This window comes from Rhinoraja longicauda, chromosome 25 (genome assembly GCF_053455715.1).
Source record: "Rhinoraja longicauda isolate Sanriku21f chromosome 25, sRhiLon1.1, whole genome shotgun sequence".
Lineage (NCBI taxonomy): Eukaryota > Metazoa > Chordata > Chondrichthyes > Rajiformes > Arhynchobatidae > Rhinoraja > Rhinoraja longicauda.
In genome coordinates, this window is record NC_135977.1 from 24525366 (window position 1) to 24548795 (window position 23430).

The window sequence follows — 23430 nt, forward strand, 5'->3', positions numbered from 1 at the left end:
CCGGCACTTTGTGCCTTGCTTAAGTTTCCAGCATCTGCAGTTCCCTGTGGCTCCTCAATCGTTCGAAGCGTTACGTGCCTCCACCTTGAACATGTCTAATGATCTGACCTCCATCAACTTCAGTGCAGTAAATTCCAGGGATTCACTGCCCTCAGAGAGAAGAAATCTCCATACAAAAAAAAGGCACACGAAGTGCTGGAGTAACTCAATGGGTCAGGCAGCATCTGTGGAGAATATGGATGGGCAACGTTTCGGGTCGGGACCCTTCTTCCGACCATTTGCAGTGGGGGGGGGGCAGAAATCTGGAGGAGAGGTGGGGGCAGTGCAATACCTGGTAAGCGATAGGTGGATACGGGTGAGGGAGAGGCGGTTTCCATTGGTTTTACACAGGTGAGGGGGCAGATGGGTGCAAAGAGGCCAGAGATTAAAAAGACATAGTGTGAGATAAGGAGATAACCATAGAAGATGGGTGGGATGTGAAGCCGGAGGGAGGAATGTAGGTGGAAGGCGATGGGGGGGGGGGGGGAGAGGGGAAAGGGAAAACTGGGTACGTATCCAGGTGAGGCACCACCCTCAAAAATCATCAGTAAACTTCAATACATTCAAAACTCTGCTGCCCGTCTACTCACCCACACCCCGATCCGTGACCATATCACCCCTGTCCTTTACAAACTCCACTGGCTCCCCATCCCCCAGAGAATCCAGTACAAAATCCTCCTCATGACCTACAAAGCCCTCCATAACCTGGCCCCATCCTACCTGACCGACCTCCTCCACAGGCACACTCCCACCTGCACCCTCCGCTCTGCCGCTGCCAATCTCCTATCCCCCCATATCCGGACCAAACTCAGATTCTGGGGGGACAGGGCTTTCTCCATCGCTGCTCCCACCCTATGGAACTCACTACCTCAAACCGTCAGAGACTCGTCCACACTCACCACATTCAAAACATCACTGAAGTCTCACCTGTTCAGTACTGCCTTCAACCACTGAAGGTCACCTCACCTTCTGTCTCCTTTCTCTGTTCGTTTACTTATTTATCTATTTATTCACTTCCCTATGTTCTCTAAATCCCTGCAAAGCGTCTTTGAGTATATGAAAAGCGCTATATAAATGTAGTGTATTATTATTATTATTATTATATTTTGAAGCTGCATGCCCTTGTTCACATTATGGTGGTGGTGTAGTCCTGTAACAAAGACCAATGATATCACACGTTGTTTTGTGACTGGTCTGTACACTTAGCATGCCAACTACCCTTGTCGTAATACCACATTGTACAGACCAGGTTCAGTGTGAATGGGCAGCACGGTGGCACAACGGTAGGGTTGCTGCCTCACCGTGCCAGAGACCCGGGTTCAATCCTGACGACGGGCGCTGCCTGCACAAAGTTTGTGCGATCTCCCCGCGACCGCGTGGGTTTTCTCCGGGTGCTCTGGTTTCCTCCCACACTCCAAAGGCGTGCAGGTTCGTAGGTTGATCGGCTTCTGTATCTTGTAAATTGTCCTCGGTGTGTGAAGGACGGATCTAGTGCACGGGGGTGATCGCTGGTTGGCGCGGACCCGGTGGGCCGAAGGGCCTGTTTTCAGCGCTGTGCCTCCAAACAAAACTAAAGGAGCTGATCAAACAAGCAGGAAACATTGCGGTGAAGTATAGCCTCTGGTACTGAAGTTGAGAGCATTTGGCAAGATCAGGAAAGCAGAACATCTTATCCCACTGCCAAGTGTGATCCTCCCAATACTCAGCCCGTGAAGCTGAAACATAACATTTACAAATCTTCAAACAAGCCCCATGGGAGAATATATCACAGCGGCTTTCAATACTGTTTTGTCAGATGGTAATTTGCAGAGATTGGTTAAAAAAACAAAACCTTGGCTTCCCAGAAGACAAGCGAACTGAATCTAGGCTGTTGTTTATTTTCAAGCTACCATAAGAGGGTGGGCAATGAATGTGGAGCGAATTTGCTGTTATCTGACTATCACGCAGGCCGGTAATTGCAGCACATTAAAAAAGGATTTACCTATTGGTCTGCACCACAGTGCAATGAAGGGCGAATATTACCAAAGAATCGCAAAGAGCCTTTCAGCGTGTGCACTGGCAGTATCATTATCTCCACATTTCATACCATTAAATCTCTTTCATGCTAATGGGAATAATTCCGCGTCCCATGTGTAATCCCGATAAGTCAAAGTGTTTCTGTTTGATCTCGGATTTATTTAATTGGCTCGGCTGTTCAACTCAAAATTTGCATGTGTTTGCACAACAGTTGACCCGAGGAAGAGAAATCTATGAAAGCAAATCTTCGTTGCCATTGAAAAGATGGAGGGTTTTTTTTGTTGTTGTTGTTGTTGTTGAATACATCCTCAGAGAAGCAGATGCAATAATTGTTTGGCTCGGGGACGGGACAACAGTCATTCTCCCCCATGGGTTATCCACGCTGCTTGATTTGGCCAGAAGCCACGTTCAAATGATTGGTGCAAAGCAAAGATACTAGAGGAACAAGATGGACCACTCTGATGAAATCGCCTATACTGAAGTGTACTACACAAAGGAACCATTTTAGTAGGCAAACCCGACGTTCGCTCTGCCTCTCGCAGTGTAATCAGTGTTTTAGGGGGTACAGTATGTGTGATGATACCATTAAAATGCAGAATATATCTCATCTATCAATTCACAGATTTTTGTTATTTTTCTTTTAAAATGTTTCTGCAAGTTTCTGCCGACTAAAATGGCGCCGTGACGTACTACGGTTTTTAGAGTCAAGTGCTCTATCTTGTTCCTCTAGTATCTTTGGTGCAAAGAGCAACAATTTATGATTGGAGAGAGCACAAGGGGTTGAGCAGGCGAGGACGTAATTCAATACTTCCTTTCAGGATCGTTTCATATGAGATAGTAAAGGAAATTTAAATTGGTCTGGTCATCACAGAAGAAAAAAAATCAAAGTACAGGTCCACCACCGATTTTACAGCAACTGATGTTCCCCACACCTCTTTTAACTCGGACAAAATCACGAGAGACCACTTGAAATAATTATTTTTTAATGTTTATTATTGTCATGTGTACTGAGTTTAGTTTAGAGAAACAGCGCGGAAACAGGCCCTTCGGCCCACCGGGTCCGGGCCGACCAGCGATCCTCACACATTAACACTATCCTACACACACTAGAGACAGTTTTTTACATTTACCAAGCCAATTAACCTACAAAAACTGCACGTCTTTGGAGTGTGGGAGGAAACCAAAGATCTCGGAGAAGACCCACGCAGATCACGGGGAGAACGTACAAACTCCGTACAGACAGCGCCCATAGTCGGGATTGAACTCGGGTCTCCGGCGCTGCATTCGCTATAAGGCAGCAACTCTACCGCTGTGCCACCGTGACTGCCGATTGTTATGATGACATGTAGTTTATTTGGATATGCCCCCTAGTACAGCCAACAGGAACAGCTTCAGCCAAATCCATTTGTGGTTTCACTGTAATTCTACCTTCTAACCTTCTCTTTCATAATAAAAATATATTCCTTTATTCGTCCCACACCGGGGAAATTTACAGTGTACAGCAGCAAAGTGGATAGCAAGAGAGCAAGGGATCATTCATTGTAAATAAAAGATTCATACATTGTCATCAGTTTTTTGTGTGTTCTTAGCTGTTATTGTTGACTCGTCTGCTGGGAGCAGTGCTGGTTGTGCAGTCTCACAGCAGCGGGAAGGAAGGACCTCCTATATCTGTCGCTGAAGGAGCTACTCAGTGCAGTGACAGTGTCCTGCATGGGGTGGGAGTCGTTGTCCAGCAGCGATGTTAACTTTGCCATCATCCTCCTCTCTCCCACCACCTGCACTGAGTCGAGGGGGCAACCCAGGACAGAGCTGGCCTTCCTGACCAGCTGGTTGAGTCTCTTCCCTTCCGCCACTGAGATGCTGCTGCTCCAGCAGACCACTCCATAGAAAATGGCCGATGCAACCACCGTGTAGTAGAAGGTCCTTAGGAGTGCCCCCTGCACTCCAAAGGACCTGAGTCTCCTCAGCAGATAAAGGCCCTTTCTGTATAGCGCATCGGTGTTGCAGACCATCAGAAATGCCTAAAGAGTGACTCATTACTGTAAGCTGGAGCTTTCTGTTTAACCCTCGTGCCATTGTTGGTTTAGTTTAGTTTAGAGATGCAGCTCAGAAACAGGCCCTTCGGCCCACCGAGTCCGTGCCGACCATCGATCCCCCCATACACTAGAACTGGCCACACTGGGGACAATTTACCATTTTTTACCTCAATTACGTTACAAACCCGTACATCTTTGGAGTGTGGGAGAAAACGCACGCAGGTCACGGGGAGAACGTACAAACTCTGTACAGACATCAATCCCGTTCAGGATCGAACCAGGGGTCTCTGGCGCTGTAAGGTAGCAACTCTACCACTGTGCCACTGGTAAAATAGTTTTTTGGGTACTTGAGAAAGGGAGAATACTAGGAGTGAATTATGAATTAGATTTGGAACGAACTGTGACTGAACATTGTAGACACAAGGAACTGCAGATGCTGGTTTACACAAAAGTTGTCTGAAGAAGGGTCCCGACCTGAAACGTCACCTGTCCATGTTCAGGAAAAAATGTGTAGGAAGGAACTGCAAGTGCCGGTTTACACCAAAGATACTGTAGACTGAAAATATGCTGGAGTAACTCAGCCGGGCAGGCAGCAATTCTTGAGAAAAGTTTAGAGTCGGAACCCTTCCTCAAACCTGAAACATCAAAGTGCTTCTGTTTGAACTCAGATTTATTTAATTTTGCTTCTTCAACTCAAAATCCTAATGTGTTTGCATTGGAATGTAATTGCAGTTGCATTTAATGTGTTTTCAGACTTCTTCAGGTCTGAAGGTTTCCGATACGAAGGTCGCCTGCTACGTTTCTCCAGAGATGCTGCCTGACCCGCTGAGTTGCTCCGGCTTTTTGTGCCCTGCATAACATTCTTGTCTGAAGAGTCTGAAATATTATTTTCTTTAAAATAACAATAATAATATTCCCCTGTATTACAATCAGTCTGAGGAAGGGTTCCAGCCTGAAATGTTGTCTGTTGATTTCCCTCCGCTGATGCGGCCTGTCCTGCTGAGTTCCACCGGCACTTGGTGTTTAACTCAAGCATCTACAATTCCTTATGCCTCCATGTTACTCTGGCTGCTGTTCCAAGGGTTATTTAATTCAAGTTAGTCACAATGCCAATAATAATTGTAATTCTAACTACTATGAAGGGCGGCACAGTGGCGCAGCAGTAGAGTTGCTGCCTTACAGCGCCAGAGACCCAGGTTCGATCCTGACTACGGGTGCTGTCTGTCCGGAGTTTGTACCTGTGACCATTTTTCCAGGTGCTTCGGTTTCCTCCCCCAGTCCAAACTCGTGCAGGTTTTGTCGGTAAATTGGCCTTGGTAAAATTGTAAGTTGTCCCCAGTGCGTAGGATACTGCTCGTGTATGGTAATCGCTGGTCGGCGCAGACTCGGTGGGCCCAGGGCCGTTTTTACAGCATTATGGGCCCCCGGGCAAAGCAGTGTACTGGGGCCTCTACCGTTACTCTCCCCCACCCCCCTTTCCCTACCAGCCCCCCCCCCCCCCCCCCTGTCGTGCCGGCGAAAAGCACTTACCGAAAAACACTTAGCGATGGACTTAGGGTGCTACATTGTTGTGAAAAGCACTTACAGATCGCTGTGAGAAGCACTTAGGGACCGAAAATGTTGCGAAAAAAGCACTTATTGAACCTACATTTTTAAAGTAGTATTTATTTATTGCAAGTCACTTAACATACACAGATCAGCATGGGGCCCCTATGCTCGTGGGACCCCGGGCAAGTGCCCATCAGGCCCATGCATTAAGATGGCCCTGGGTAGGCCAAAGGCGCTGTTTCCGCGCTGTATTTCTAAAGTCTAAAGTAAAGTCTACAAGTTACAAAACAATGCCATAAAGGTGAGACGTGGACACAAGGAACTGCAGATGCTGGTTTACAACAACAACAAAAAAGAGGCAGAGTGCTGGAGTAACTCAGTGGGTCAGGCAGCAGATCAGAGACGGTGCCTGGCCCTCTGAGTTGCTCCAGCACTTTAAAGGTAATATGGGTATGGTTAGTTAAACTAGTCCAGGCTAAGGAGGAGCAAAACAAGTCATGAAGTACGCTCCATAGGAGCAAGATAAAATAAAGACCAACTGCAATTTAGCCTCGGGAAGTATCTGAGCATTTGTTACGGCTTTTTGCACTAAACCGTGCTGAACACAACAGGAGTACAATCTAAAGCCTGCAGGGGAGAATCAATACGAGATTCAGGCTTGAATGAGCATGACAGGTTTAACTGAGCAGCCTGATGTTCCATCCATCCCACATCATTTCTTCCTCAACCTGATCAACAGCGCCTCACATCCAGACTCAATTCACATTACCACAGAAAAGAGCCTCTTCACCCCCCCTCAGTACAGTTCTCTGATAGAGGTTGTGGCCTCTTCACCCCCTCCCCCCCCTCCTCTCAGTACAGTTCTCTGATAGAGCCTGTGGCTTCTTTGTGCAGGAAACAAAATGCTGGAGTAACTCAGCAGGTCAGGCAGCATCTCAGGAGAGAAGGAATGGGTCTTCAGTCTGAAGAAGGGTCTCGACCCAAAACGCCGCCCATTCCTTCTCTCCCGATACGCTGCCCGTCCCGCTGAGTTACTCCAGCATTGTGTGTCTACCTAAGGAACAGCAGATGCTGGTTTACACTGAAGATAGGTGCAAAGTACAGGCAATGGGAAGAAGGCAGGAGAATGGGGTTAGGAGGGATCAGCCATGATTGAATGGCGGAGTAGACTCGATGGGCCGAATGGCCTAATTCTACTCCTATCACTTATGACCTTATGTCCTGAAATGCTGGAGTAACTCAGCGGGTCAGGCAGCATCTCTGGAGAACGGGAATGGGTGACGTTTCAGGTTGGGTCCCTTCTCTCGGTCTGACGAAGAGTCTCGACCCGTAACGTCACCTGTTCCTTTTGTCCAGAGATGCTGCCTGACCCACTGAGTTACTCCAGCATTTTCTGCCCATCTTTTGTAGTTTCTTTGGATCGCAGAACAATGTTATAGCTACATTACAGGCTGAGAGTACATAATTACCCTGACTGACATTATATTCCCATTTATGGATGGGATATTATCATCTCCTTTCATTTACACTCCACTTATCTCCCGAGTGCTGAACTAGTTTGCACAGCAAATGTAAACTATATGAAGTCAAATACCAAATCCTATCAGGGGGAAACACGTCTCTTTCTCAGCCCAATGCACTGTGCATTGGGCTGTACTGGATAAGATGGCGGCGCGCACGGACGCAGCGGCTCACAGCTCTCCCTTTCGGTGCGTTTTATGTGTGTTATCTGTGTTATGTCTGTTAGTCAAATTTAGTCATTCAAACCAGGAAAATCAGGCAAATCCTACCTACAACCGAAAGGACCTTCTGATCATCGGATTCCAGTGCAATCGGGACCTTGTGCGCGAATTTCCACACCCGCGAAATATACCGGAAGAGATTGCCAGGACACCGGGCGCTCCGTGGATAGTTGTCGGCGCGAACAGGCGTCGCAGACGGAGGAGAAACAGGAAGCAAAAGCGAGGATGCCGGTCCGGTATACTTGCCAAGCTAAAGAGACAGCCACACAAACCACCGCTACCTAGCATGTTCCTCACCAACGCCAGATCCATCATCAACAAAATGGACGAACTTAAACTACAGATATCAGCAAACAAACTCGTGGAGGACTGTTGCATTCTCTTAGTAACAGAGACATGGCTTCATCCACTTATCCCAGACGGAGCCATTGAGCTAGCCGGGCGCACAGCGTTTCGTTGGGACAGAAACATCGACTCCGGTAAGAGCAAGGGGGGGGGGTTATGCATTTATGTGCACAACAGCTGGTGCACTAATATCCAAACCATAGATAGCCACTGTTCTCCTGATCTGGAGTCCCTAACAGTTAAATGCAGGCCTTTTTACCTTCCTCGCGAATTTACAGGGGTTATAGTAACAGCAGTCTACATCCCACCGAATGCTAACGCTAGCACAGCTTTAGGCTACCTGCTAGGTGCAATAAACTCACAACAGAGCACATATCCAGAAGCAGCCCACATCATAGCCGGGGACTTCAACCATGCAGACCTAAAGTCAGTTCTCCCGAAACTTGAACAACACATAAGATGTGCTACCAGGGGGAAAAACACACTAGACAAGGTTTACTCAAATATTAAGAAGGGGTTCAGGTCAGCACCACTACCACACCTGGGGCAGTCAGATCACCTGTCCATATTCCTAACCCCAGCATACACCCCACTCAGGAGGAAAGCTCCAGTCACCATAAAGACTGTGAAGACATGGCCTGAAGGAGCTTCCTCGCAGCTGCAGGATTGCTTCGAAAGGACCAACTGGGATATTTTTGAGGATCAGGACTTGGAGGAGTACACATCAACTGTACTTTGCTACATCCAAAACTGTGTTGACAATGTCACCGTCGACAAACGCATCCGGTTGTACCCCAATCAAAAACCCTGGATGACAAAGGATGTCAGGTCTCTCCTCAAGGACCGTAACACCGCCTTCAGGTCTAGTGACAGAGCTCTATACAGTGCTGCTAGAACCAACCTGAAGAGAGGCATCAAGGATGCCAAAGCGTCCTACAAGAGGAAGATTGAGGACCACTTTTCCAACAATGACCCACGGCGGGTATGGCAAGGCATCCAGCACATCACCAATTACAAGACCAGCAACCGCACGACTGCCGACGGCGACGCCTCGTTGGCTGAGGAACTTAACTGTTTCTTTGCTCGTTTCGAGGTGAAAGCTACAGTGGCAGACATTACACCCTCTCCAGCACCTGAGAGCAACACCTTCACTGTGCAGGAGTATGACGTTAAGCGAGTGCTCAGAGCAGTGAATCCCAGGAAAGCTGCAGGCCCCGATGGTGTGACGGGCAGAGTGCTGAGGGAATGTGCAGACCAATTATCTGAGGTCTTCACAAAAATCTTCAACCTGTCCCTTTTAAAATCCACCATCCCTCCCTGCCTGAAGTCCGCCATAATCATCCCACTGCCGAAAAAGCCTGTCATCAGCGGTCTTAACGACTACCGTCCGGTAGCACTCACACCGGTCATCACAAAGTGCTTCGAGAGACTGGTCCTGCAGCACATCAAAGCCAGCCTCCCACCCACCTTCGACCCATACCAGTTTGCCTACAGAGCAAATAGGTCTACAGGGGATGCCATCGACACTGCTCTTCACACTGCACTGACCCACCTTGAACACCAGGGGAGCTATGTGAGGATGCTCTTTCTCGACTTCAGCTCTGCCTTTAACACGGTCATCCCGAGCAGACTGGTCACCAAACTTTCCGACCTTGGATTTTCCCTAACCATCTGCAAATGGATCAAGGACTTCCTGACCAACCGCCCCCAGACAGTCAAAATAGGCCCTCACCTCTCCTCCACCATTACACTGAGCACCGGCTCACCACAGGGCTGTGTGTTGAGCCCCATCCTTTACTCCCTCTACACTCACGACTGCGCCCCCACCCATCCCACCAACACCATCATCAAGTTCGCGGATGACACGACTGTGGTTGGACTTATCTCAGAAGGAGATGAGACAGCCTATAGGGATGAAATCCAAAGGCTGGCAGCATGGTGTTCAGTGAACAATCTGGTCCTGAACTCCTCCAAAACAAAGGAACTTATAATTGACTTTAGAAAAACCAGTGGAGATTACGACCCACTCTACATCAATGGGGTCTGCGTGGAAAGGGTACCAGCTTTCAGGTTCCTGGGTACGCACATCGCAGAGGATCTCACCTGGTCTACCAACACCATCACCACAGTAAAGAAGGCACAGCAGAGACTCCACTTCCTGAGGATCCTCAGGAAAACCAACCTGCAGGAGAAGCTCATGTTGTCCTTCTATCGCTGCTCCATCGAGAGTGTGCTGGCATACTGTATAACCACATGGTATGCCAGCTGCTCAGAAAAGGACAGGAAGGCCCTTCAGAGGGTCATCACGACGGCCCAGAAAATCATCGGCTGCTCACTGCCCTCCCTGGAGCACCTGTTCAGCCTGCGCTGCCTCAGTAGAGCAGGCAAAATAATAAAAGATCCATCCCACCCCGGCCACCGTCTGTTTGTTCATCTGCCCTCTGGTCGACGTTTCAGGTCAATCAAATCCCGAACAAACAGACTTAAGAACAGTTTTTACCCCAGGGCCATACGAGAACTGAACACTACCTGTGCACTAGGCAACACCGTTAAAAAATCTTGTACTTAATTTAATTGTATTTATGTATTTATTTGTTTTTGCATTTATTGCATATATGTTTGTACGCACCGTCAGGATTGGCTGTTTTTTAATTTCGTTGTACTCGTTGCAATGACAATAAATGAATATTATATAAACATGAAAAGGTTCTTACTGGATTTACAAATGAAAAGCCTGTCATTTGTACACATAATAAATGATCTAGTTCCACTGTAAATGATGTCAGAGGAATTCCAAGTCATCCTTCATCAGTTTGCCTGCCATATGTTCATCCTAGAAAAGGCTGTGATTCCATCTAGACGCCCATTGGTACAGGGAGTACAGAGCAGTTGTCTAGTCATTGCAACTACCTGCCCATTGACGTTCAGTGCATGAAAAAAACCCCGCAGATGCTGGTTTAAATCGAAGGTAGACACAAAATGCTGGAGTAACTCAGCGGGTCAGGCAGCATCTCGGGAGAGAAGGAACGGGTGACCATTCCTTCTCTCCCAAGATGCTGCCTGACCCGCTGAGTTACTCCAGCACTTTGTGTCTACCTATGTTCAGTGCATCGTACATGAAAGCTAAAAGGTATCTTTGGACTTTAGAGATACAGAGTGGGAACAGGCTCTTCGGCCCACCGAGTCCACATCGACACTAGGACTACCTGTACACTAGTACTATCCTACACACCAGACACAATTTACAACTTACATAAGCCAATTAGCCTACAAACCTGCACGCTTTTGGAGTGTGGGAGGAAGCCGGTGCACCCGGAGAAAACCCACGCGGTCACAGGGAGAACTTTCTAATTCCGTACAGACAGCACCCTTAGTCAGGATCGAACCCGGGTCTTTGTTGCTGTGCGGCAGCTGGCTGAGCTGCTAACCTTGGGTGCTGGCGGCTTGGAGTTTGTGCGTGCTCCTCATGACTGCGTGGGTTTTCTCCAGGTGCTCCAGTTTCCCAGAACATCGCAAAGATGTGCGAGTTTGGGCGTTAATTAGCCTCTGTAAATTGCCCCTGACGTGCAGAGAGTAGATGCGAAAGTGGGACAACATAAAACTAGTCAGGATGTCACAGGCCACGGGGAGAAGGCAGGAGAATGGGGTTGAGAGGGAAAGATAGATCGGCCATGATTAAATGGCAGAGTAGACTCAATGGGCCAAATGGCCTAATTCTGCTCCTGTGAATTGTGAACTGAGTACGAATGGGTGATCGGAGAGGACTCGGTTGGCCGAAGGGTATGTTTCTATGCTGCATCTTTCAATCGATTAAATAGAGCAGATCGAATTATTCCGTTTGCAAAATGAAGCAACTCTATATGAAAAGAAGTTAAGGACTTTAACTTTAAAAGCATCAAATACAAATTAGTCACTTTATTCTCTAATTTTCGATTGGTTGTTACGACTGAAAGATTACGTTTGTACAGCCGGATCAGAGACAAATATCATCTTTTGTTATTGCCACAACTAATTACAATGAAAGCCGCCTCTGCCTTTTGCTGATTTCACAAAGAGACTTAAATCAATAATGTAGAGACCAGGACCCAAAGTTCCAAGCACCTGAATATTGTGGAAGTGAGATATGTGTAATTGGCACATAGATTTTGGTTTTGGAAAAATCACTTTAATTCCCAATGCCATCAAACTAGCAATCTCAGAGCCTGCTATTTGTGTGTTGTGTTGTGTTCACGTGTTAACAAAGGGGGAAACAAATCGATTCTGTTTGATTTTGAAGATGCTGTGATTTAAGGATTTTTTAATTTTGTATTGTGTATCACCGTCCATTCACAGAGGATAAAGAGCGATTATGGCAAAAGATACACGATGATAGGAAACAGATTAATGTGAATAGTGTAAGAAAATAACCACAGATGCTGGTACAAATCGAAGGTATCTTATACACAAAATGCTGGAGTAACTCAGCAGGTCAGGCAGCATCTCAGGAGAGAAGGAATGGGTGACGTTTCGGGTCGAGACCCTTCTTCAGACTGATGTCAGGGGGGCGGGACAAAGGAAGGATATAGGTGGAGACAGGAAGACAGTGGGAAATCTGGGAAGGGGGAGGGGAAGAGAGGGACAGAGGAACTATCTAAAGTCGACCCGAAACATCACCGATATGACACAAATATGAATAGTCAGTTCACACACAAACACTCACACACATGCATTATATGCACTTTTAGTGGCACAGCAGTATATTTGCTACCTTACAGCGCCAGAGATTCGATTCCAACTATGGGAGCTGTCTGTACGGAGTTTGTACGTTCTCCCCATGACCTGTGTGGGTTTTCTCCGAGATCTTCGGTTTCCTCCCACACTCCAAAAACGTACTGGTTTGTAGGTTAATTGACTTGGTGTATGTGTAACTTGTCCTTAGCGTGTGTAGGATGGTGTCAGTGTGCGGGGATCGCTGGTCGGCGCAGACTCGGTGGGCCAAAGGGCCTGTTACAGCGCTGTATCTCTGAACTAAACCAGTGGGCAATATCATTGCAAGTTTTACAATAATCAGAGTCTGGACTTCAATTGATATTTCCTTTTGCATACAATTGAAGAGGAGTGAGAAGTTTCTGTGCACCCTGAAAGATCTTTAGGCTTCCACCAAATCTCACAGCATATTAAACAACTAGCATCCAGCTCCTGGAGCAATGCCACGAGAAATCACAGAGTTGTAGATGTAGCCCGGTCCATCACACAGACCAAACTCCCCGCCCCCATTAGTTTCATCAACTCTTCACGTTGCCTGGGAAAAGCATCCAACATTATCACAGACATGTCCCGCCTCACTTATTCCTACTTCTCCCCGCTCCCGTCTGACAGAAGGTTCAGAAGCTTGAAAGCGCGCACCACCAGATTCGCTAATGCGCTACAATGCTGAGAACAACATTCCGCACTTTGTATCTTCCCCTTTGCTCGACCTATTGTACTTGCGTTTTTCTCGATCGTATTTGAATGTGGTAGTTTCAGTTTAGATTAAATTTGTATGGTTTGGTTTGGTTTGGTTTGGATTAGTTTGGTTTAGTTTAGTTTAGTTTAGTTTGGTTTGGTTTAGAGATTTTCCCATGGAAACAGCCCCTTTGGCCCACCGAGTCCACGCCGACCATCGATCACCCATTCACACTAGCTCTATGTAATCCCACTTTCCCACTCACTCCACACTAAGAACAATTGACAGAGGGCCAATTAACCTACAAACCCGCACGTCTTTGGGATGTGGGAGGAAACCGGAGTACCCGGAGGCAACCCACGCGTTCATTGGGAGAACGGGCAAACTCCACACAGACAGAATCAAAGCCAGGTCTCTGGGGCTGTGAGGCAGCAGCTCCACCAGCTGCTCCACTGTGCCGTCTCATCTGATCTGATTGGATAGCATGCAAACCCAAGCTTTCAACTGTACTTCGGTACACCTGACAATAACAATAAACCTAAACCTTGGATGTGCAGTTTTGGTCTCCAAATTTGAGGAAGGATATTCTTGCTATGGAGGGCGTGCAACGTAGGTTCACTAGGTTAATTCCCGGAATGGCGGGACTGTCGTATGTTGAAAGGCTGGAGCGATTGGGCTTGTATACACTGGAATTTAGAAGGATGAGGGGGGATCTTATTGAAACATATAAGATAATTAGGGGATTGGACACATTAGAGGCAGGAAACATGTTCCCAATGTTGGGGGAGTCCAGAACAAGGGGCCACAGTTTAAGAATAAGGGGTAGGCCATTTAGAACTGAGATGAGGAAGAAGGCAGTGGAGGCCAGTTCGTTGGATGCTTTCAAGAGAGAGCTGGATAGAGCTCTTAAGGATAGCGGAGTGAGGGGGTATGGGGAGAAGGCAGGAACGGGGTACTGATTGAGAGTGATCAGCCATGATCGCATTGAATGGCGGTGCTGGCTCGAAGGGCTGAATGGCCTACTCCTGCACCTATTGTCTATTGTCTATTGTCTATTGTCTATTATGACACTATGATTTCCTGATTAAAAAGACCATCCAGTCACAGTTACTTTTCATTTTGGATTTGCTACTCCTTCTAATAGTGTTGGTCATCGGCTCATGTAGTCTGTGTGTCAGATTTTCATGTCGACATGCATTGTCTGATGTACAATAGTGGAACCCAGTGTTTTCACACAGCTCCCTGGTGATCATACACATGTACTCCACATGTTCCTCATGTTTAGGGCAGAGTACAGTAGAGCCGCAGATGCTGGTTTACACCGAAGGTAGACACAAAAAAGCTGGAGTAACTCAGCGGGTCAGGCAGCATCTCTGGAGAGAAGGAATGGGCGATCTTTCGGGTCGAGACCCTTCTTCAGACTGAGAGTCAGGGGTGAGGGAAATGGGAGATACAAAAGGTATCAATGAATGAAAGATATTCAAAAGGCAACACTGGTCAAAGAAAGGTGGAGCCCACAATGGTCCATTGTTGGTTGTGAGGAAGGTGATAACGAGTGATACAAACAGTGAGCTAGTAGGACTGTGAGGGTGGGGGAGTGATGGAGAGAGAGGGGATGCAAGGGTCACGTGAAGTTTGAAAAATCAATATTAGTATTGCTGGGTGGTAAGCTGCTTCAGCAAACGTTTTGGTGCTATTCCTCCAATTTGGCCTCACTCTGACAATGCAGGAGGCACAGGACAGAAAGGTCAGTGTGGGAATGGGGAGTTAAAGTGTTTGGCAACCGGGAGATCGCGTAGGTCGAGGCGGACTGAGCGTAGGTGTTCAGCGAAACGATCGCCCAGTTTGCGCTTGGTCTCGCGTGTTATAGATACAGTACATCAAATGTTTCCTCTCTTAGGATATTAATCTGTGGTTCAATAGCTTTACATCAAAGTGAACTAAATGTCATATTACTCTTAGCAGCAAGTACGTCTGCAGAATGATTGATGGTAGGAGGTAGAATAAACGTCTGCATTTGAGTGACTGAAATATGTACACATGCCAGTTTAAAAGCTGGAACCCATCAATTTTCATAATGCATACACGACTACCTTGGAATATAATCTGACAGGATAACGACTTTGGCAACACAGGGAATGGGCCCCAGGTGAGCAGCAGTTTTGGAATAAAAGCCAGCGGAAATGTAAAAACTCGCTGAGCAGACGGTGCAGGAAACCGCCCGAGCCTGGCTTACAGACATCCTACCAATGGCTCCATCTACATCACACTGCCTCGGAAAAGCAGCCAGCATAATCAAAGGCTTGTCCCACCCCGGCCATTCCTTCGTCTCGCCTGCTCCCGTCCAGCAGAAGGTACAGAAGCCTGAAAGCGCGCACCACCAGGCTCAGGGACAGCTTCTTCCCCTCTGCTCTCAGGCCTCTGACCTGTCCTGCCATCAGCTAGACTACTGTCCAATTCACCTCCAGACCATTGTAGGCATTGGACTTCATCTCAGGAACTGCTGTGCTACAATGTTGAGAACTGTGTCGGCGTGGGTTTCCTCCGGGTGCTCCGGTTTCCTCCCACATTCCAACGGAGTACAGGTTTGTGGGTTAGTTGGCTTCTGTAAATGGTTTCTGGTGTGCAAGATAGTGCTAGTGTACAGGGTTATTGCTGAGCGACATGGACTCAGTGAGCCAAAGGGCCTGTTTCCTCGCTGTATCTCTAAAGCTTAAACTACAATCTGCACTCTGGGTCTTCCCCTTTGCTCTATCTCTGCACGTGAGATGGACACTTTGAAATTCCTTATCCAGTTTGTCCACAGGTTAGGAATTTGCACCAGACCACACACTCGCTGGGAATGCACGCACCATTCCTTAACTTGGTAGCGCAAGTCATTTGGTTCAGTTTAGTTTAGAGATACTGTGCAGAAACAGGCCCTTCAGCCCACCGAGTCCACGCCGACCAGTAATCCCTGTACACTAGCACTATCATACACACCAGGGACAATTTACAATTTTTACCGAACCCAATTAACCTACAATCCTGTACATCTCTGGAATGTGGGAGGACATCACACACCCTCGCCCAGGTGACCCAGCCATGGATGATCAGACAACGACTTATGTCAGGTGGTATTCACTCCTCCACTGTGGTGTTCTTGATGGCTCTTCTCCTCTCCATTCCAGTGATGCCCAGTGCACTCAAGGCCTTGTAGACTCAAGGCTCCTCTCCAGCCAACCTCGATGGGCGTACACCCTGCCTTCCAGCCCTGCTCACGGCAGTCTGTGACCAGCTCTTCGGATTTGGTCCTCTTTGCGCCACTTGGAGGCTTCCGGCTCTTTGGGGTGCCTCTGGGCCTGACTGTCATATGTTGAAAGACTGGAGCGAACTAGGCTTGTTTACACTGGAATTTAGAAGGATGAGAGGAGATCTTATCGAAACGTATAAGATTATTAAGGGGTTCGACACGTTAGAGGCAGGAAACATGTTCCCAATGTTGGGGGAGTCCAGAACAAGGGGCCACAGTTTAAGAATAAGGGTTAGGCCTTTAGAACTGAGATGAGGAAAAACTTTTTCAGTCAGAGAGTTGTGAATCTCTGGAATTCTCTGCCTTAGAAGGCAGTGGAGGCCAATTCTCTGAATGCATTCAAGAGAGAGCTAGATAGAGCTCTTAAGGATAGCGGAGTCAGGGGGTATGGGGAGAAGGCAGGAACGGGGTACTGATTGAGAATGATCAGCCATGATCACATTGAATGGCGGTGCTGGCTCGAAGGGCCGAATGGCCTCCTCCTGCACCTATTGTCTATTGTCTATTGTCCTCCTGCGTCTCACTTATAAGTAGTTACGCAGGGAGACGAGGCAATGAATTCCATACAAGCAGTCCAAAATTGTTCAAAAATATACCAAATAATATTGGCAGAATGCTCACAAGTAAATCCTGAAAGCTATCACAAAACCCTCTTTTGAAAAGAAGACTTGTACTTTTTAAAAGCTGCCTGCCAAAAGCTTTGAACAAAATGATTAAAGCCTTCACTTTCCACATGTCTTGCGATTCAAGGAAATTACACCTGTCACAGTAGCTTAGCATTATTAGCACTATTTTTGTGATCTAGGTAAGCCATTAAAATACACAAAGACATGCTGCAAATTAAGTTAATTAACACTCTGGCCTGTAACTCAAGTGACATCTTCGACGTTCATCTTCAACACTTGTATAACTAAGGCATTCACAAGGCAGCCATGGATTTAAATGCAAGTTCTACTCAGATGTTCACCAAACTGGGAGCACTCTCCACCTTGGCTTCAAAAGCCGGAATTCTAACAAGTTTGAGGGAATTTTGATGAGCCAGACCTGGCGCTGAATCAAATTGAAGCTGGGACATGTATAACCAAAGATACTAGAGGAGCAAGATAGACCACTCAACCCTAAAAACCGTAGTATGTCATGGCGCCATTTTAGTGGGCAGAAACTTGCAGAAACATTTTAAAAGAAAAATAACAAAAATCTGTGAATTGATAGATGAGATATATTCTGCATTTTTATGGTATCATCACACATACTGTTCCCCCACAACACTGATTACACTGCGAGAGGCATAGCGAACAGCGGGTTTTGCCTACTAAAATGGCTCCTTTGCGTACTACGCTTCAGTATAGGCGATTTTAATGGTGATCCATCTTGTTCCTCTAGTGTCTTTGATGTATACTATGCTGTATCTTGCAGAGTGGTGGCGTGTCTTAAAGAAAACTTTAAGACACATCACAACGATCGGGCAAGGCAATCAAGGCTACACTTCTTTTAAGAGAGTCAAATACAACGGCCATCGGGAACAATCAGACAATACTCTTCACCGAACAAAGATTCACGCGATCTTTGTGTGTACAGTTTTTTTTCTCTTTCTTGTTTACTTACACTGTTAACAGCAGCAGCTGCAAACATGACCAACAACCTCACATCACGTCAACCCTCCAACAAACACATCCACGTGCTGAAGAGTTTTTCTGTCAAAACCAACCCCCGAGGCAGCTAACCAGACGTTGTTGCCTTTTGACCTCATTCTCCTCTTTTGTACTGAGTGATTTTTTTGTTTTTACACATGTCACACAGTCCAGTCCCACACTGGCTGTTGCAGAAGGCAAACCTGTGCCCCTCGAGATGAGCAAAGCTCAGTCCTGCTCTTACATTTTGCTTCTGTGCCAAGCACTCTTAAGCCCGATGAGTTACAGGCGGACTGCACCTCATCCAAGCCCAACAATGTCACGCCATTCCATCGATTACGTTCCAGATGAACGAACGTCTCACTGTCATCAAGAAAGGGTCTGGCAGACAGCGCTAAATCTCCAGCGTCAACTGCTGAAGACTCATGGATGCCCAGGCTAAGTTCTCCAGATCTTCCCTCCGTGAATGGATCGAACCCCTTGCTGAAAGTATAGGATGCTGGTTCACCGCACCACCCATCCCCTGGAGGTGACATTGAACACGTTACCAAATCCAAGCTAAGGTACTTCAGGAAGCGTCAAAGAACAAAGGGAATCAAAGTCACTTGTTCGCACGCATTGCAACCAGAGATATTGAGGGAGGCACTTAAAAGCATCTCCTATGCACTGCTAGCCCCAGAAGAGAAGCAGTGACCCGAATATTTGCCACTGGCAGCGGATGCAAAGCAGTAATACAGTAGCAGTTTCTCATGATTTCCTACCTGTTGGTTGAAGCATCGGGTTTCTTCTGGCAAACAACAGTTGCAATGGAATGCTTCCCACCATTTCCCATCTCCTGTTTAACTTCCCACATGGTTGGAACGCTGGGTCTTATGTCAACAATGTTCACTCCCTTTTTGGCCTTTGCCCTGTTGGGGGTAAAATGCACAAAGAATCTTAACCACGTGGACTTAGGTTTAGGTGTCGGTCTATTATGGTCACATGTAGTGAGGTACAGTACAGAGCTCGTTTCATGCACTATTGCATCAAATCAGACAATATTACACATGAATACAATCAAGCAAGACTCAAGTACAATAGGCAGAGAGATGAGAAAGACACAGTGTGCAGAACACAGTTCTCCGCATTATTTAGTTTAGTTTAGAGATACAACGCGGAAACAGGCCCTTTGGCCCACCGAGACCGCACCGACCAGCGATCCACGCACATTGACACAAGCCTACACGCATTAGGGACAATTTACACTTATACCAAGAATACAAACCTACACCAACGAACCTACAAACCTGCACGTCTTTGGAGTTTAGTTTAGAGATACAGATACAGTGCGGAAACTGGCCCTTTCGGCCCACCGGGTCCGCGCCGACCAGCGATCCCCACACATTAACACTATCCTATACCCACCCACTAGGGACAATTTTTGTATTTACCAAGCCAATTAACCTACAAACCTGTACGTCTTTGGAGTGTGGGAGGAAACCGTAGATCTTGGAGAAAACCCACGCAGGTCACAGGGAGAATGTACAAACTCCGTACAGACGGCGCCCGTAGTCGGGATTGAACCCGGGTCTCGGGCACTGCAAGCGCTGTAAAGCAGCAACTCTACCGCTGTGCCGCCCGACAGGCTAAACCGTTGCAGAGACAAAGTGCACTGTCTGCAGCGAGGTAGTTTGCAGAATTGGAACTGTACCCCAGCTTATGGAAGGACCATTCAGAAGTCTGATAACTGTTCTTGAGTCCAGTGGTAGGTGCTTTCAAGCTTCTTTACTCTGCCCTACAAACTCTGAAACACTATAACAATGTGAGTAGCCACAGGAACCCTTTAGGTCTTTCTATGGGGGGGTCTTTACTACTGAAATAGAGCAGGGGAAAAATAACGTGTAGAAAGAAACTGCAGATGCTGGTTTACACCGAAGAAAGACACAAAATGCTGGAGTAACTCAGCGGGTGAGGCAGCTTCTCAGGAGAAAAATGGATGGGTGACGATTCGGGTCGGGACCCTTCTTCAGACAGAAATGTCACCTATCCTTTTTTTATCAGAGATGCTGCCTGACCCGCTGAGTAACTCCAGCGCTCTTGTGTCTACGGTATAAAACAGCATCTGTAGTTCCATCCTGCACACATTGTCTTGTTCCACTGAATCTGAAGAAGGGTCCAACCTGAAATGCCACCATCCTTAGTCGCCAGAGATACTGCCTGACCCGCTGCGTTACTCCAGCACTTAGTGTCTATCAGGGGAAAAGGAATAATGTGTATATCATGTCACACCAATTATTTAAGAGCTTGATAAAACTGAGATAGAATTTCTTTCACTTTGAATCTTTTTTCTTCCTGCAGAAGTAATTCAAATTGATGGTAAAAATCAGGGAATTAATTGTTCACTTTATGCTTTAGTCAAACATACTGTGGGGACTCTTTGTTCCTATATTGAAATAATGAACCTGGAGCAGTTTAGTGCAGAAACAGGCCCTTCGGCCCACAATGTAAATAGTAGATTTCCATCATTCCGCCCATTGAATACAGGTCCACCACCGATTTTCCAACATTCCTGGTTCCAGAGTCTTTCTGGATTTTCCATTTTTTCCAGATGCAACTGAGCGAGGAGCCCAATGGTGTCAGAACGGTCCCCCTGGCTGCCGAGGGGCCGAGATACTGGCCCATAAAGTCGGCCGCGGAGGTCGTCTATGGGGACGAATCTGCCGGCTCCGGCAGAGCCCCGGCTGCAGGGGGCAGATTCGACCACCTCACCTGGCCTAGGCGCCACGTTTTCGGGGGGACTTCCGCGGGGGGGGGGGATTTCAATTGCGCCCTTGTGGCGGCTCCCAAGGATCAGGCCATTCCACTACCGACCTCTCGGCATGGGAATGGACCGGTCCAGGGGGGCGGCCCTTAGCTACAGGTATAAAGGACGGGGTTTTAGGCGCGATCATTCTCTGGCAGACTCGACTGGTCTAGAGAACCTAATAAACACATCGCTCCCGAAATACAAGGCTTCTCGCCTTTATTTCGGGCTTTTTCAATTGGTGACCCCGACGTGATTCCCCGCAGCTGGAACTGAGCCTCCGCTTGGTGAAACCAAACACGAGGTCGGGTGGTCCAGAATGTCGGCAGTTTGATGGAAACCTGGTCGGCCTGTGAGGCGGACGAACGGTCGGCTTTCCATTTTGAGTCCATTATGTCAGCAATGGACCGTCAGGGGTCACCAATTGTGGTCACCACCCGGTACGGGCCCTCGTCTGCCCTACAGCGCCTTCGCGAGCGAGTTGGCAAGCTCGCACCTGTGCCGACGTCCCGCCGTGGGACATTCCGCCCGCACGTGCCATTGGCCCTCCGGGACTGCGACGTGACGCCCACCGGACGCCACTCCAGAGGCCTTATGAGGGCCCGGACCAGGTGCTGGAGCACGGGCAGACAACCTTTGTCTTCGACATGGGGGGCCGGCCGGAGGCCGTGTCAATTGACCGCTTAAAGCCGGCGCACCTGGACATCGACCAGCCCAGCCTCGGCCGCGAGTTCGCCCCCCTTTGCGGGTCCCTCCACCTATCCCTCCAACTCTGCCTACGCCGGCCCCTCTGTCGGACGATTTTCGTACTACTACCGACCCCTCGGCACGGGAATGGACCGGTTCAGGGGGACGGCCCTTAGCTACGGATATAAAGGACGGGGTTTTAGGCGCGATTGCTCCCTGGCAGACTCGACTGGTCTAGTGAACGTAATAAACACATTACTCCCGAAATACCAGTCTCCTCGCCTTTATTTCGGGCTTTTTCATCGCGCCACACCCTCATGATATAGTCTGGATTAAAGGAGTGCCAGACCACCAGTTGCCAGAAAATCAGTGGCCGTACCTGTACTTATTTTAGACACAGAGGAGTTAATACCAAATTTACTACAAGGATGAAATACATAAATGATTCACTATCGCTTTTTAAATCAGTTTTAGTGACTATCAGGCTAAAATCAGGCATTGGACAATGACACCCTGATTAATGATATTTATTTATGTTGATGAACCTATTTTCATCTTTAATAATTAAAATGACAAGTTACTAATCTGAAATATATCAAGGGTTGCTTTTGCATGCAACAAAAGAAAAACAACTGTACTGTTTTACGCAGACAATTATAAATGTTATACTTAGATTTTTTGAAGGTTAATACTTAAAATGCTTCTTGCCACCTTGACTGAAAACAAAACTAGCTCAAATTAAACACCTCAAGGTATTAAGGACATAAGTGATAGGAGTAGAATGAGGTCATTCGGCCCATCAAGTCTACTCCGCCATTCAATCATGGCTGATCTATCTCTTCCTCCTAACCCCATTCTCCTGCCTTCTCCCCATAGCCTCTGACACCTGCCCTAATCAAGAATCTATCTATCTCTACCATAAAAATACCCATTGACTTGGCCTCCACAGTGACAATGAATTCCACAGATTCTCCACCCTCTGACTAAAGAAATCCCTCCTCATCTCCTTCCTAAAGGAACGTCCTTTAATTCTGAGGCTATGAACTCTAGATCTAGAATCTCCCACTAGTGGAAACATCCTCTCCACATCCACTCTATTCGGTAAGTTTCAATGAGGTCCCCTCTCATCCTTGAAAACTCCCAGCGAGTGCAGGCCCGGTGCCATCAAAGGCTTGTTGGAATCCATACAAGAGGTTTTTTAAAAAGCACTAAAGACGATGAAAATGTGATTTAAAACACAGTGTAGTTCTCTGCTCTCTGCCATTTGGTTATTTTATGCAGATTCGTGAATGACTTTATGACGTGGGTTGCACGAATGAGTTTGAATGGAAAAGTAAAATTGACTTTACCTCAAAGAAATCACGAGGAGAATCGATAGGATGAATGCAAAGTCTTTTACCCAGTGAAGGGGAATCAGGAACCAGAGGATATCAGTTTCAGGTGAGAGGGGCAGGATTTTATACAAACCTGAGGAACAATATTTTCACTCAGAGGGTGGTGGGTTTGTGGAACTAGCTGCCCAGAGGTGGTAGCTTCGGCAGATTCTATAACAGCATTTAAAAGACATTTGGACAGGTATGTCCAATGTTGGGGGGAGTCCAGGACAAGGGGCCACAGTTTAAGAATAAGGGGTAGGCCATTTAGAACTGAGATGAGGAAAAACCTTTTCAGTCAGAGAGTTGTGAATCTGTGGAATTCTCTGCCTCAGAAGGCAGTGGAGGCCAATTCTCTGAATGCATTCAAGAGAGAGCTAGATAGAGCTCTTAAGGATAGCGGAGTGAGGGGGTATGGGGAGAAGGCAGGAACGGGGTACTGATTGAGAATGATCAGCCATGATCACATTGAATGGCGGTGCTGGCTCGAAGGGCCGAATGGCCTCCTCCTGCA

General features: G+C 47.3%; 1 protein-coding gene across 1 annotated transcript in view; it reads right to left on the reverse strand.

Annotated features, from left to right (window-relative positions):
• Window positions 1-23430, reverse strand: part of LOC144605978 (transmembrane protein 132C-like) — an 807862-nt gene that overhangs the window by 450704 nt on the left and 333728 nt on the right. Inside the window, exon 3 of the mRNA XM_078421707.1 lies at window positions 18836-18982. Coding sequence (XP_078277833.1) covers window positions 18836-18982 — 147 coding nt within the window. The remainder of the gene's footprint in view (window positions 1-18835; window positions 18983-23430) is intronic.